General features: G+C 35.2%; 1 protein-coding gene across 2 annotated transcripts in view; it reads right to left on the bottom strand.

Moving 5' to 3' along the window:
• Window positions 1–16,622, bottom strand: part of LOC132101367 (protein jagged-1b-like) — a 60,797-nt gene that overhangs the window by 22,534 nt on the left and 21,641 nt on the right. For both annotated transcript variants that reach the window (XM_059506267.1, XM_059506266.1), the window contains exon 3: window positions 378–435. In XM_059506267.1, coding sequence (XP_059362250.1) covers window positions 378–435 — 58 coding nt within the window. The remainder of the gene's footprint in view (window positions 1–377; window positions 436–16,622) is intronic.

The raw sequence follows: 16,622 nt of genomic DNA on the forward strand, positions 1-16,622 counted from the left end.
CATTAAATAGTCAACCATTATTGTGCATGAGAACATGATCAGTGCGTGTGATTGTGTGTGTGCAAAATCCAGCAACAAATTTTCAGTCATGGAGCTTTTCTTCAATTATAAGGAGAAACAATCAGAAAGCAACACAGGAAATGAAAGAGTCATGGAGACTGACCCCGCGCATTACTCAGTTCTCTTGTAATCCCCAGAAGACAGCATGAGGGGTAAATGCGGATTGGCTGTCTGTTGTTGGTGATGTCCTTCTTTTCATTTTTTCTTTCTCTTTGCTATTATATTGCTACAAATCGTTTCTGTGAGAACACATATGATCCCTGGATTTTTATTTTATTCAGTCACTCACACACACAGACACACACGTATCATCATACCTGCCTCTGATGTTTCATTGTCATGGTCCAGAGCTTCGATCACCAGAGAAAACGATTTCTAGACAAAGGAAAATAAACAAGGAAATGCATGTCAGTGCTTTTTATATATGAACAAATGCAGTAGAAATAATACATAATTCAGGGTAAAACTGGTTTCTCAGATTTCCTATTTTAACCCCCAATTTAACATCAATCATATCATATGAAAATTATAATTTAGGTTGCTTAGAAAAGTCACAGTGCAGTCAAATAAATTACATGATTTGAGCAAATTAGGGACAAATTATGTGCCAAAGCTTAATACTTCGCTTGTGAAAACGAAGTGTGACTGAATATGCACTTGCGGTGTATTTCAAATCTTAAAAGTATGTATATAAAAAAATTGAATAAAAAAAAACTGTACATATAATCTTGCATATAATATTAGTGAAATAAAATGCCACTTACAGTAGACTGTCAGGACTCTTTCTTAAACAGTTTCTTAAGCACACTTTAAAAAGTGCAAACTTAACATTTTAAAGTATATATTAAATCATTATGTTGAAATAATAAGTTGTTGTGCTTTAAAGAATTACACTTATTTTGACGTGCTGACTAACATACTAAAGCACATATAAAATACTTGATTATAATTTCACCTGTAGTGTCTTATTCAATATTACATTTAAAGTTAAGGTATTTTAAATGTTCTAAATTATTACTCCATAAATATGTAATTGTAAATATATTTTAATACATTATGTAAAAGCTTCAATAAAAATTTCATTAAAGTATTTTTTAGTTTACCGGAAATGTAAGTACACATTAACCATATTTCAAAGTCAAGAAGTAATTGTGAAATTACATAATTTGTACTACTTAAAAGGGTCCAAAAAGCACTCTAGGTTTAAGGTAATTGCGTTTAAAGGGATATTTAACCAAAATATTTAAATTCTGTCATTATTTACCCTCATGTCATTCCAAATTCGTAAGACCTTCGTTCATCTTCGGAACACAAATTAAGATATTTTTTTTATGAAATCTGACAGCTCTCTGACCCTCCATAGACAGCAACGCAACTGTAATGTTCCCAGACCCAGAAACGTAGTAAGGACATCGGTAAAATAGTCCATGTGACATCAGTGGTGCAACTTCAGTTTTGCAAAGCTACGAGAATACTTTTTGTACGGAAAGAAAACAAAAACAACACAATTTATTCAACAATTATTTTTCCCCGAATTACGTCTTGCTTCATTTTGGAGAGTTCCCTAAGTACGCAATCAACGTAATCAGCCAGGTTTATATCGATGGCTTGAGAATAACTATATCACTATGAGCTATATCACTGCGTTATAGAGTGGGTAAATTATTAAGAAAGCGATGTTCATTATAAAGAAACACTTTAGAAGTATTAGAAATTGCATAATCCAAATTTCAAACTAAATGCAACCTTGGATATCACACACACACACACACACACACACACACATATATATATATATATATATATATATATATATATATATATATATATATGAAGAGCTCTTTTCCAAAACGGGATAAACGCCATTTTTTTTTAAAAATTGTTTGTCATGTCATTTTGCTGTGTACTGAACCTATTAACTGCTCCATCAACGTTTCATGACAAATCGCTATATTTCCTTGTTTAAAATGTACTGCAAGATGCAGTTTCTTTCCAAAACGAGATAAGCGCCGAACCTATTTTTAGCCTAAACGGGATATATCCTCTCAACCAATCAGAATTCGGCGAGCGTTCTACGTAATCCAAACAGGCGGCGATCTGAACAAAGGTTTGTTACTTTGTTTATGTTCATTCATTCCTCAAAATGAGTGCTTTAAACTGTAGTAACACTTTTGATGGCCTTGATGAGCCAGTGAGACCTACACCTGGGGGTAGAAAACGCAGACTGGACAAAGAAAATCACAAAAAAAAAAAAAAAAAAAGGTTCGTCACTCGGGTGGCGCGTTAATACCAACAGTGGGATGTCAACACAAAGCTGCCGCCAAAGTTTTCTGTCAGGCCGAGAGGCTGTCGCCGGACGATCTGATGGTAAATTTCAACTATTTTTATGAAAAACCAAACAAGGTTGACCAGGACCAGGCCATACTTCATCGCCTGGACATCACGCAAGTGACAAGGAAGCGTCCGAAAGTCCAGGACATTAACAAACAAAAAGACCGGAACGTATCTGTTAAGTACAGTCTCCTGTGCAACAGACATCCGGAGAAAGTGCCCGTTTGCAAGGCTACCTTCATAAAGGTGTTTGGTGAGTACAACTTTCGTTTCAGAATTGACTAGTATAATACCGTTTTGTAGGTTTGTAGGTTTCCCCCTCGCGCCAATATAACAGCAGGAGAACAATTATGTCACATAACGTTACATTTACCTCAGGAAAGCCATTTAATGACCATAGCATGTTAACTGAATAGAAAAAAATAGCTAGAGAGGAGATTTTGCTGAGCACTATATTACATATTTATTATATATGTTGCACGTTCTCTTGTTTGTTTGTTTTTTAAACGACCATCCATAATTTTTTTCCAAAAATATCATCAACAAAATTGTTGTTTGATTTAATAATCATTGTTCAACATGTTCAGACTGAGCCAAAAAAAAACATTTTAACAGGATAAATTGAATATTCACAAAATGTGTGGGTCTAGGTAAAAAATTTAATTTTCCTGAAAACTACTGAAATGGATTTATCCCGTTTTGGAAAAGAGCTCCTCATATATATATATATATATATATATATATATATATATATATATATATATATATATATATATATATATATATATATATATAATGTGCTATCACTTGAACACACCGAGGCCTTACTCAGCCCATATCCATCCCTAACCACCTCCAGAAAACTCCCCACAGCATAAATACGAAGAGCCACCAGCAGCTGATTTTCGGGGCTTAGTGGGTAGCTCCGTCGAGTTTGTCTCAACAAAGTTGGACCAACAAGATGTAAAAGCTGCTGAATTTGCTCCCATGGCAGGCAATGCTTTTTTTATTATATCTTTTGACATAGTAGCTATTCTGACACTTTTATGAAATTGTGCAAACTAACTGGTTCTGCGAACGCAGCCGTCTTTGATTTGGGACAACCATTCTCTGTTTCGCTGCCATAGTTTGATCAAACTGCCCTTCATTCCCTTTAAATAGACTCCTAATTCATTCCCTTTAAATAGACTCCTAATTATTTGCTGCCAAATGGTTTGCAAGTCCCATCAGTTTAATGACAGATTTATTCTTTGCATAAAAACACTTAAATTAATTGAACACTGGGTGTAGTACAACTTAAGACTTGTAATATGTATTTGGTTCTGCACTTTTTCTTGCCACAGAATTACAATTGTAGCGACTGAAATGTGTAGAAGCTTTTTGCACAGTGGTGGCCACTAGTGGAGTGAACTGTGAACAGCAATATGGTATAGCTAAGAGTGGTCCAGACTACCCTTTCGAACGAATGACTTACAGAAAAATGACATAGCGTTAAGTAGGTTTTTGGGAAACGCAGCCCAGATGTGTTGGTGATGTGCTTTACATGCTGAAATTTGCTACTGTATCTCATGGTTTGAGCTTTTCCTCTGATAGCTACATCTCTGAAGTCCAGTGGGGGAACAGATGGTGACACTAAAAACAACAGAATACCCAGAAAACAGAAGAATGTCACCACTGATTCGCAGCAGCACTGAGACCAAGCCTCTATGCAGACTAAGTACAGAACCAAACATCCCCAGACAACTGACAGTCACTAGTTCTTAAGCAAATAGAGCATTTCAAACACTATTGAACAAGTGGCTGCAAAATCACAACGTAATTTAAAAGGGGAGCTGACACATTCATGAGAGCATCAACGAGTAGAAAAAGACAGACAGGGACAAAGAAAAAAAAAGAGAGGACAATTTTCTTCCTCTCTGTGTCCCCTAAATGAATAATTCAAAGCTACACTCTCATTCTCCAGTGAGAGGTCCAAACCCTGCCATGCAAATGACACAGCTGCAGCATTCTGGGTAGTGAAACTCTAAAAGGCAGCGTGGATGTACGGTCACGCCTGTCTCTAAGTGGCCACCACAGAGGAGAGGAGTGGTGGAGCTGAGCGAGGGATGGAGAGAAAAGACATGAGAGGTGTAGGAACGATTGGCAGGAGTGAGGGAGCTTGATAAAAATGCTGTTATAAGGGTTGAGAGAACATGATTCAGTGATTGAATGACTGACTGGGAAACAGACATATGAGATAAAGAAGAATTGCTTCATGTGACTGAAAAGCATCTTGCATTAAATACACACAAGAGAGCTTAAGCTTCATAATTAAATTCCTGATTCAAAGCAAATGTAGAAAGAAATGACTTCAATTGCCGCAGCTCAAACGATAAAAGATCTTAATGACATCCGTGACATTGTGACAATTAGCATTTCCATAGCCATTAGCATTTCCACTCTTCTCCATGGCAGGTGCTTGACTAGCACTATATTTAAATATTTTTATATGAAAATATAAATATGTAGCTTAGATTTATATGTTTCTTGCAAATACATTTAGTTAAATAATGTTTAATCAGAATACACTGCTTTTTGACATGATTATCAATGCTGAAATATGTGTTTCATCCCTGAATGGTGTAGTAATAGTTACTCGCATTCAACATAATGAGGTCAAGTGACAATGTAGCATTTGAAAGGTTTCTCATGGAAAAATGCCTACTACTCACTGTATTAAAGATTTATTTAGTGATTAGTAGTTTACTTAAAAATGTAGAGTCATCTGAATGATATACACTCAAGAACTACTATAAAAACTTCTATAAAAAGTTTTTAGTTATATAGATCTAAAAACATTCAACCTCCTTTAAAGGGATAGTTCACCCAAAAATGAACATTCTGTCATCATTTACTCACCTTTATATGGAAGCCTCTTTCCACCACTGAATAAAAGATAAAAAAGGTAAATGCGAGTTTTGACTTTTTTTTCAGAATTGCATAATAAAAACTCACAATTCTGACTTTTTTCTTGCAAATGCAAGTTTATATCTTATTTTCCAACTTTTTTTCTCAGAATTGTGAGTGAAAAAAATCACATATACATGTTGAATGACAGCATTGCAGAGCACTTTTTGCTTTCTGTGTGGACAATTAAATTACTTGTTGCTAAAACCTCTTATATATTTCCTGGTAAGAGCACAATATACAAACTAAGTATTAGTGTTGTCACGGTACCAAAATTTCAGTATTCGGTACCGATACCAGTAAAAATCCACGGATCTCGGTACCAATTTCGGTACCAAAGCAAAACCCAAAAATATGCTAATTAAAAAAAACTTTTTAGCACTAAAAATAACAAGTAAACAAGTTTCACCAATTCAATTTAATTTGTCTTTTAATTTATGAAATTTAAACACATTTTATTTCTGGTAAATAAAGGGGATTTTCTATTAAAATTAAAACATGTAAGAAATATTGTGATTTATTTCTTTAAAAAAATAAAGTTTTATAAATTTTTTCAACAGTAGTAGCAGTATCACATACATTTTACTAAATAATAGTAATATTTCTAGCACAATGCCTTTATGTAAAAATTAACTTTTAGGCCTAATGAATGCATATTTGTCATTTTAACTGAACTTAAAACTGGTGGTGATGCTTAAGATATTTTTGGTCATTGATGGTTTCTGTAAAAAAAATAGTAATCGATCATATTAATTATTATTCATATTAATTATTATTAAAAGATAATACTACTACTAATTCTACTATCATACTAATGTATATCCAATGCACTATGAATTGATGAGCTGCTGGGTTCATGAATATTAATCACGTTGTCTGCGTTAGGTCAAACTGATTTGCTGAAATCAAAACAGGGAAGGTACTAAATCAGCGCCAGCCAATGAAATTGCCATTTGCGCATTAGCTCCGCCCACTACCGGATAAACCGTTATGTCTTCTGCTTGTTCAAAAATGAATATGAATAATTCTAAATGAACTCCATTACAGGAAAAGACAATAAAGAATAGTTTACATATAGCGCGTCGATTCAGCGTGGTAAGACTCTCGCTCTCTCTCTCTTTTGCATGTGTGAGAAACTGAAAAGGTCGCTTGATGGAGAGAGAACTCTGAAGCTCAGATGCTGAAATTAATGCAAGCGTCATGCGCTTCGGTCTATGTAGTAAACAAACCCGCACGTCTCTGTCATTCATTAATTCACACAGAGACGCGCAGAACGCGGATTCATATTTCAAGCAACATTTGCGGCTTAACATTTAAAGATACTGGTCCATATGGAGATTTGATTTGATTAATTTATGCTAACTTTGACAAATTCCATGACTGTCCATATTAAAATGTAAGTTTCATTTTCATGACTGTATTTTGAGATTCCGTCTTCGTTTTCTGCTTCGCGGAAATCATAGCGCTGAACCGGGTTTGAACGGGACCTCGGTACTACCGGTACTTAAAGAAACCTGGTACCGTCACATTTACATTTTTTTAGTACCGACTTGGTACCGAAGTACCGGGTCTTTTGACAACACTACTAAGTATAAATCAGTATAAGACAACAGTATGACAGGTATGTGTTACCTAATGCTAAGTATCTTATAAATGTTTCATATATCAAGCTAACAGTCATTACACAATGTAAACAACATGTTTCACAGCCCTAATGCCCACTACAGAGACAAAGGCAGCGCTGAGATAAAACTACATTTGCACTTCATTATTCCAGAGATGTGATCTGCGTTGTAACAGCACATACACACTCTCTCACACACATATTTGCTCACTCAAATGAGTAATAGCTTTCAACAAATGTTCTTCACAACAGCACTCTCAAAAATAACATCCAGCACTACATACACTTTCTTTTTCCTCTTAACACATTCACACACACACACACACACACACACACACACACACACACACACACACACACATACACACACACACACACACACACACACACACACAGCATGCCCTCAGTGCCCTAACAAGCTTGAAACGTTCACAGCACCCACACCCTTAAATAAACAACCAGAACAAAGGCAAATTTCTCAGACACACAAACAAAAATGTCCACCTACAGTGGTCTCCTCTTAGGCCCTTGAGCCCTCTCTCAGCCTCCTGCAATGAGATAACCCAAACCACTCAAGCTCAGTGTTTGACACACACACACACACACACACACACACACCCACACACACACACACACACACATGCAAGCAAGCACAAGCAAGCCTTAGATGGATATCCAGCTTAAATTCAGCATAAACAGCCACTAAGTGCAGACCGTCTATCCCCATGATCAAAAATCATGATCTCTCTTTCTCTCTCAATTGTTTGAGTTTTAACAATGGTGCTAAAGGGCTAAAAATTATTGTGTATCCCAGCACACAACACATAGCTTCACATAAAACTGAATTAATCAGCAGTTTTAAATTTATTTGGAAAGCCAATGGAAGTCAGTTACTTCATATCTTAATTAATCAGCCATGTGAATTAATCAGCTGAATGAATGACTCAATAATTAAAAGAGTGACCTGGCACCACTTAATGGCAGTTTTGGTATCACATTGAGAGTGTAATTATATATATTTTTAAATGCTTTCTTATTTCATTCATATTTCATATTCATCATTAAAAATATTATTTACCTTTCTTTGTCATATCTTTGCATATAATTTAATTAGATTAAAATTGTTATTTGCTTGTGTGATCCTGGTATTCCCTATATTATAGGGCCCAAATAGGGACCCCACATGGATAGTAATGCCAGTAAAATTTTACATTTTGGTGACATTTTTTGAGGGGGGTAGGGTGGTAATCTATAAGGACACAAGCTTATTAATCATACAGAATGATACATGTTCCATGCATTGTATGATGGTATAACAACAACTTATATCAAATTAAATAACTACAGTTTACATTATCATTGTAGTAAAGTTAATAATATAATATAAGTTATTATATAAAATTAAATCATGTAATTCTAAACAGTGCCGGACTCCACTGAGTTTTATTGTAAAAACAAACAAACAAAAAGATTAAAAAATGATTTTACAAAAATTCTTAATATCTTCTTTTGTGTTCCTCAGAAGAAAATCATACCGATTTGGACTGATAAAAGAGTGAGTAAATAACAACATCATTTTTAGTTTTGATTAACTATCCCTTTAAATACACACCACATCATATGTGGGGTCTAATTTTAGATTTAATAATTAATATTTCAAAGCATGGTCAATTTAAACCTCAGTCACGTGTTGAAAGGGTCCTTATAACTGCACACCTGATGGGAAAATAAGATACTGATAAATATAATTTGGTTGTAATAAATATTTACTTAAGTGAGGCTGATCCGTGTTAAGCCTGTCATGTTTGTGTGTATCTGAGTGTGTTTGTACTGCCAGTGAATGTAATGTCTGTTTTCTGTTATGTGTGTGGGTTAAGGGAGCCACTGATATTCTTAGCACAAAGACTGTGTTTTGGCTCTGGGGCATCCTGGCAGATGAGATGAGGCAAAAGAACAGAGAAGTTAGGAAGTGACGCTCTCTAAAACAAAACCACCCATTACATCAGTGTTGGTCAGTCCCCAGACCTTTGTCTCTTCTTTCTCTGTTCCTCTATTCTCTCTCTCTATCAGGCTGCATCAGCACAGGGTAAGCCAACAGCAGTGTCAGTGCCAAGGTCAGAGACAGACGTATACACAAACACACAGGTGGGTGAACCACACACGTGCAGGAAGGGTGTGTGAGTGTTTCTTGTCACAGGTCAAGTTCAGAAATCTGCTAAATCACTGTTCCCCTGCTCTATCACACCCCTGGCTCCAGATCAACTACTGATAATTTCCATTCTAGCTAATTTATCTGGGATGCAAGTTTTACATCTTCATGTTGTAATTAATGAGTCATGAGTCACTAATCATCAAAACAGGCATAAGAGTTTTGACAAGAACTTGGATTAACCAATTTTTTACAAATAGGACCTTACTGTAAAGTATTACCAAATATTTTCTGCATATTATACTTTTATATTTGCCATTATACTAAAGTAAATTATTAAAAAAAAAAAATATTGGGAAATATTTAATTGTATTAAGTTAACAGAATATGTTTTTCTGTACAAACTGTTAAACGTAAATTGATAAAATTATAACATTTTACTACCATGACACATAAAAAAACACACACACAAATATTATGTAGTTATTATTATTATTATTAATTTAAACATTTATTTTAATTAAAATAAAAAAATAGAAAAAAGTAATGTACTAAAACTAACTGATTAAATATTAATTTAGTTCTTTCTTTTTCATTTAGCAGGATTAGAGATCAAATTAAGCTTTAATCCACATTCATACAGTGTGTGCTCATATATATATATATATATATATATATATATATATATATATATATATATGTTGCCAACATTTTATATATGAGTAAATCCATATTTAATACATTAATGGTGTCTTAAAATTTTAGGATTTAAGGCTTTAACTTTGACAGATATTATTATCCCTTTGTGCTCATGCAGTGATCTTGAGACCTGTGGGAACCATCAAAACCAAAAAAGACTGTCCCGTTTCAAAACACACACAAATACCTCATATCCTGTTTATGATTTGTACCCGTTTCTCACACAATCATGCCTAATCACACACCCAAAATACATGAAATAAACTAGCAAATGAATGAAAAGACAAACAGATGCCGGAAAATCCAATTGTAAACAGCATCAAGCAGATAAGATCAGGCTCAGAGACAAAACTCTCCAGTTTTTAGCACTCAGGACAATAGTAGCAGAAGTGTGTGACATTACTGTCTCTGTGCACAGGTGAGCATCAAATGATTCACTTCGACCCCCAATGTGTCTCATCTGACATTTTAAAAGCACTGTGTCCCAGCTCCTACAGTAGCTCTGCATAAAAAAAGAACTACAGGAAAATTGTTTCACTGAAAGGCATCAAAACCCATTATGAACAATCACAGTTTGTGATAATGACTAGCTCACAATAAACAGACATAAATAAAGTAAGGCTTTATATGCAGAGTCTAACTCTCCCTCTGAAAGGACATGATCAGTATATGCATATGCTTTAGCCTAATTTTATTACTAAACAGGATGTTGTGTTGTTATTTCAAAAACCCTTTAGCAACAGAGCTATTTGAAAGTCTAATATGCTTGGATGCCTGCATATGAAAGAACTCTATTCACACTTAAGGGGAAAAGAGGCACAATTGCACTGCAGTGAATTCATAATGAGCTAGCACTGTATTTCACTGCATCCGGCTCCTCAGAATAGCAACACTTCATGAGGGGACTCGAAACTCGCTGGACCTTCTCAATGTAGCAACAGTCTCTGTTCTCTGAATTCATAAAGCAGCAGCACATCTGCAATCTATCATCCATTTAGTAACATTTAATAAAAAAGTTTGGCTAAGATTAGAATCAGTGAACAGTGGGGGGTTAAGACAAGGATTAAGACTTGTTTTAGTCTGGAACTATGTAGAGATCAGTCTTTAGACACAAGCAGTCTGTTTCTTAAACGAGTTAAGAAAGACATTATTAGCCGAGAAACAGCTGAATGTTTTTTGACACAACATAATGTAAATAATGCAAATATATAGAGCAAATGATTTTTGACATTTGGACATTTATTACACAGACTACCATGATACTCATGTGTTTTGGGAGGAAGTCAGTATGCTATGCAGTTGCTGAGGTGTTCGGAATAGTTTTATCATGTTGCAGTATAGTTGCTCATTATAACTAAAGAGCTAAAAGAGTCCACCTTCAAAGTCTCTATGATCATGTCAGAAATCATATCTGATCCCTTAGAAAAGAACTCATCAACAAGACACATGATTTTTGGTATTAATGTCTGTAGCACACACAATGCATAAATAGGTTATGGTTTAACCTATTTATATATTCTCCTCATTCTAACAAACTGAGAAGTGAATGGTGTTCATTTTAAAGCAAGCAAATCAATATATATCCCTAACCCTCTTCTATGAGAAAATATTGGTCTGGAAAACACCCTTAGGCTGACAAGATTAAACAGTTATGAAATATCTAAATGGCTTTCCTCTCCTTCTCTCCCCTCCCCCACTTCATCAAAAAAAATAGAACTTAAGCTATGTTCAGAATGTAATAGCTTATTGAACACTACATAGTATAATGAATATATTACCTATAGTATTATTAATTCACAATAGTAAGTAAAACCGTAAACATTATTCTATGCTAAACATTTTAGTCTTAATAGCAGAACTGTAAGATTAAGTTGAATGCATTGCATTGTGAGATATAGTATTTAATTATCATACAGTAATATTTAACATCATTTTAATAAGAAAAATGCAGTGTATGTAGGATTGATCTTTGTGGACTAGATCTGCTATGCTGCTGACATTATAATAAAAAATGTAAAGAATTTGCCACTGATGATTCAAACACGAGTATTAAGCTGTGTGTAGTAGTGCTTGTTGTTTGTTGTTTCTCCGATCACAAATGCAGACATTGTTTTAAGTTTATGTTGCGCAATATGTATATAATATAATTGTAGCAAGTTCGTTTGGAGGAAAGGAAGAGGACAAAGGGGTCGGCTGGACTGCTGACGTATTTATTAACAAATATAAAATTAAAGTTCACAAACACCAAATGGTGACTTCTATTCTGACACGTTGGCACAATACTTTCGGTTTCGGTTTCCGGTTTGCGTCAGCAGTCCGTCTCTCTCTCGCTTGCTTCCGACTCTCCTGGCGTTTTATACTCTCTCCACGCCAATTACTAGAACAAGAAACAGGTGATGATAATTTTCGCCCAAACCACTCACTTAACGCTCGTCTCCTGATTCTCTCTCCCGCTGCAGACTTCGCTAAACCACGCCCCCCCTGCCACAATAATATAATATATCTGACATTATCTTACTGCTGAAGCATGTTTGGAATAGCAGGGATTAGGATACATTCTGCGGCTGCAAAGTAAAGTAGGGAGAACCCCCCCCCCCCCAGCAGATCTAGACAGGTGGTGCTGGGGAGGAGGAGGGCTAAAGAAAAATTCTAATAGCATGCAGTACTGAGGTGGACCATGTTGGGAACTTGGGATGTAAATAAATAAGGCTGTGTAGATAGGAAAGAGAGATCAATTGACTGAATTATGCAGTTCAGTTATATACAGCACATTTTGGTAAATATACTGCCTATTACTTATTACTTGATATTTTTTTTTATTTTACAGGAAAATCATGATTCATGACTTGTATCATTCTTTTTCATGTTGGTTTTATTATTTTGCTAGTTGTCTGAGCAGTACAGCCAAACTAATATCCCTTTTTAAAAATAAAGCCTTACGGTAACAAAATATGAAATAAAAAAGAATAGCATATACAGTATATAGGCAAAAGTGGGTGAATACAAAAATCTTTGTCTTTATTTTATCCTTGTTAATAAAAAATAAGAACAAAGATACACATTACAAATACACATAATATACAAATAAGTCAAGTCAAGCTTTATTGTCATTCTGCTACATGTGTGAACATATAGTGGAATGAAATGGGATGTCTCGCAGGACCACAGTGCTACATACTAGTTAATCATAAATATAAACATACAACGATAGAAGTAAAGAAAAACAATTATAGACCTATACAACAGTTAACCATCTGACTATATAAATATTATAAATAGTTGACTATATATACACAAACTGAGACTGTAAAAAACTTTAAGTAAATACTGTACATGAAATTGTGCAAAAGAGATATTTTGTACATGAACAAACAGTGCTTTATTTCTCAGGTACAGGTTCAGGTGTATTTGTAGCATTCAAGGAACTGAACGAACAAATATAAACACCATATACACCTCAAGAGCAGAGAGTGATTTTTCTCTTTGTGTTTTGATGTTTTATTAACATTAACAGGGATAGCTCACCCAAAAATAAAAAATTATGTCATCATTTACTCACAAGTGGTTTCAAACCTGAATGAGTTTCTTTCTTCTGCTGAACACAAAAGATATTTTGAAGAATGTGAGTAACCAACAGTTACACTCAAGCACGCAGTGTGTGACGCTGTGTGATGCATTTTATGGAGGACAGTTTCTTCATCCTGCAGAGTAGCCTACAATGCGTCTGTGCTCAAAGGCTGTTCTACAAAGTGGGGCAGTTCCAACTTTGCATGGACAGTCTGGTGTTCCTGACTCACAGAAGTACATTTTTTATGTTTAAAGAATTTGCCACTGATGATTCAAACACGAGTATTAAGCTTTGTGTAGTAGTGCTTGTTGTTTGTTGTTTCTCCGATCACAAATGCAGACATTGTTTAAGTTTATGTTGTGCGATATACAACACAACTTGTAAAAACACAGTATAAGTCATTATAATCTGTAATTATATCCCCACTGGATGCAACAAATGGCTCGTTTAATGGGTGTTATTGGTTTTGTCTAATCGTACCGGGAGATGTCATCACAGTAGGTTAAGGGGCGAACATTTCCATCACATGCTTGATGTATTCAGCCAATCACAATGCACTGGATAGCTGGCCAATCAGCGTATTCTATTACTAATTATTTTACTTATTATAAATAATTTATAGACAGATACACATACTGCAGCAACAGTAAGAACAGTATGTTAGTATGCTATTCTGGACTAGTCTTCTTTTTCCATTTAAGCCCTGATGATGGCTTTAGTTAAAAAGCCCTTTACATTTTCTCTCTCTCTCACTCACTCTCTATAAATATCTGTCCATTCAACCATAAACATCTATATACCAACTTGAATTCATCTTTAAACTCCTTAGTTACACACTTACTCTCTCTCACTTTTACTCTCTTTGTCTGTCTCGCTCATATTCAGTCTAAGTCCCATATTAAATCTGGGACCTTTAGCTGTTTTCAGCATAACCGTTTGAAATAAAAGTTTAATTGTAACATAAATATCAATGTCAGAATGCCCTAGTTTAATGTTTATATATTTGCCTTTAATGACAGCAGCTCTGAACAGATTTTTCAATGTGGTCTCAGTGTTTTGGACTCCATTGGAAATTGCAATGCTTATGCAGCACTTTAAAAGTTATGAAAAGAAAAGGACTAATGATTTGCAAAACCCAATTGGTGTCCCACTGATGGGGGTACAGGAGGATATCCCGACTGAGACAGCATTTACAAACAGAGCTCATTCCAACAGGAAGAACTCCCAGCCCTCTGAGAGGAATTTCCCTCTCTCTGTCTCTCTCTATCACTGACTCACTATTCTTATGCTGTTTTGACATAACCCTCCATCATGCTTCTCTAGCACCCATTTCTCCCCAATAAAATCCCAGTAAACACCATAGTTGCTATTCTCTATCCCTTGTACAAACTGTAAAATGTTTGTTGTCTTTATATAGTACATGAGTAAGATAACTGAGCCCAGTGTCATTAGAGATTAACAATAGCCACAAAAACTATCTGTGTCAATGAACATGTCAGTGCCATCAGAATGACAAGTCCTTGTGTCATAGTTTATGGATACAGTTTTTCTCAGTCGCTTTGGTGCATTTCTCGAATCATCCTTACTATTTGCAAAGAAGTAGTTGCATTTCTCAAATCAATTTGTACAAACAGCACCACAAGACAGATTACCAGCAAAAGCCTGTAACTTACTCAAAATCTTTAGTTCATCTCTCAAAAGCAAGTATTCATGTCTATGAACATATCAGTGCCATCAGAATGAAAAGTCCTTGTGTCGTAGTTCACAAACAAGATAGTCAAAATGCTTAGTGCACTTTGTTAGTATTACAGTTTTTCTCAGTCGCTTTGGTTCATTTCTCGAATCATCCTTGAGATTTGCAAAACAGTACAACTCGTACAAATAGCAAAACACCATGGATTACCTGCAAAAGCCAGTCTCTTGCTCAAAATCCTTAGTTTATCTCTCAAAAATAAATATCTGTGTCAATGAACATGTCAGTGCCATCAGAATGACAAGTCCTTGTGTCATAGTTTACGGATAAGACAGTCAAATTGCTTAGTCATGTTGTCAATATAACAGTGTACTCTGGAGCGATGTTCTGATGTAAACCATGGCAACATTTTGGATGACAGTTTCTGTATTGAACAGTATGCCATATGCTTATGTATGCCATATATCCATATTCAAGAGTACAAATTTACACATTACCCTATGTGGGATATTGATTGAAAGAGACTGGATAGAATTCCCAGTTACACTTTTACTAGTGGTCAATTGCATGAATGTACTAAAGCAATCGCAACTTGTTCAAAAGAATGAGAAACTGGTTTTGTGATGTGTATAAATGACTAGATGATGTGGAGGTTGTACAAGTAGTTTTGAGAATTTCCTTTCTGATTTGAGAAATGCACCAAAGTGACTGAGAAAAACTGTAAAATATATTAAAATAGAAAACACTTTAATTGTAATACTTCACAACATTACTGTTTTTACTATATTTTTATTATTTTAAATATTAGTATATATATTTTTATATTTTTAAGGATTTAAATGCAGCTTGGGTGTGCAAGAGACACTTTAAACAATAAATTATATTAAACATTATAGCCTGTATTCATTATTTGCTTCTACTATGAGATAACAAGGACAAATGAATCATGGGTGCAGGCCTACACTTTGTCCAATGAGGAAAAACATTCTCTTAAAACATCAATATAGTAATTATGCACATTCACACACAGACACACACACATTTTTCCAAGCCCATAATAACTACACTCATCCAATCCTCTCCCGCTCTCACACACCTGCAGAGAGCAGGTGTTGCCATGGAAGCTGTAGCGTCCACCTAAGGTGTTACCAGCAGAGCCACACAGGGTTTTTAGAGAGGAAGAGACTAAATTAGAACAGCTACATTAATTATCTTTTTACTTTACTCCCAGTGACCTCAGAGAGAGAGAGAGAGAGAGAGAGAGAAGGGTCCACTCTGGTGTTTGTGTGCTCTAGCAGCACTATGTAATCTCCTCTATGAACTCGGTCTACAAAACATGGACGCCCATCTCCAACTCTAATGCAGAGTATTTTTTCATTGCTTCTCCTCCAAACTATTTACTTGTTTTAAATCTGTTTAGCATTCTCTGCTGCCCCTCATCCTACTTCTTCTGTTTTCTTGTTTTTCTCTTTGTGAAGGATGTATGGTTTCTGAAAGCCTTTAGGCAGTTTGGTATTTGGCCGCAGTGCGGCCCACGGGCATTTACTTGAAT

Source organism: Carassius carassius, chromosome 23 (genome assembly GCF_963082965.1).
Source record: "Carassius carassius chromosome 23, fCarCar2.1, whole genome shotgun sequence".
In the NCBI taxonomy this organism is placed as follows: domain Eukaryota; kingdom Metazoa; phylum Chordata; class Actinopteri; order Cypriniformes; family Cyprinidae; genus Carassius; species Carassius carassius.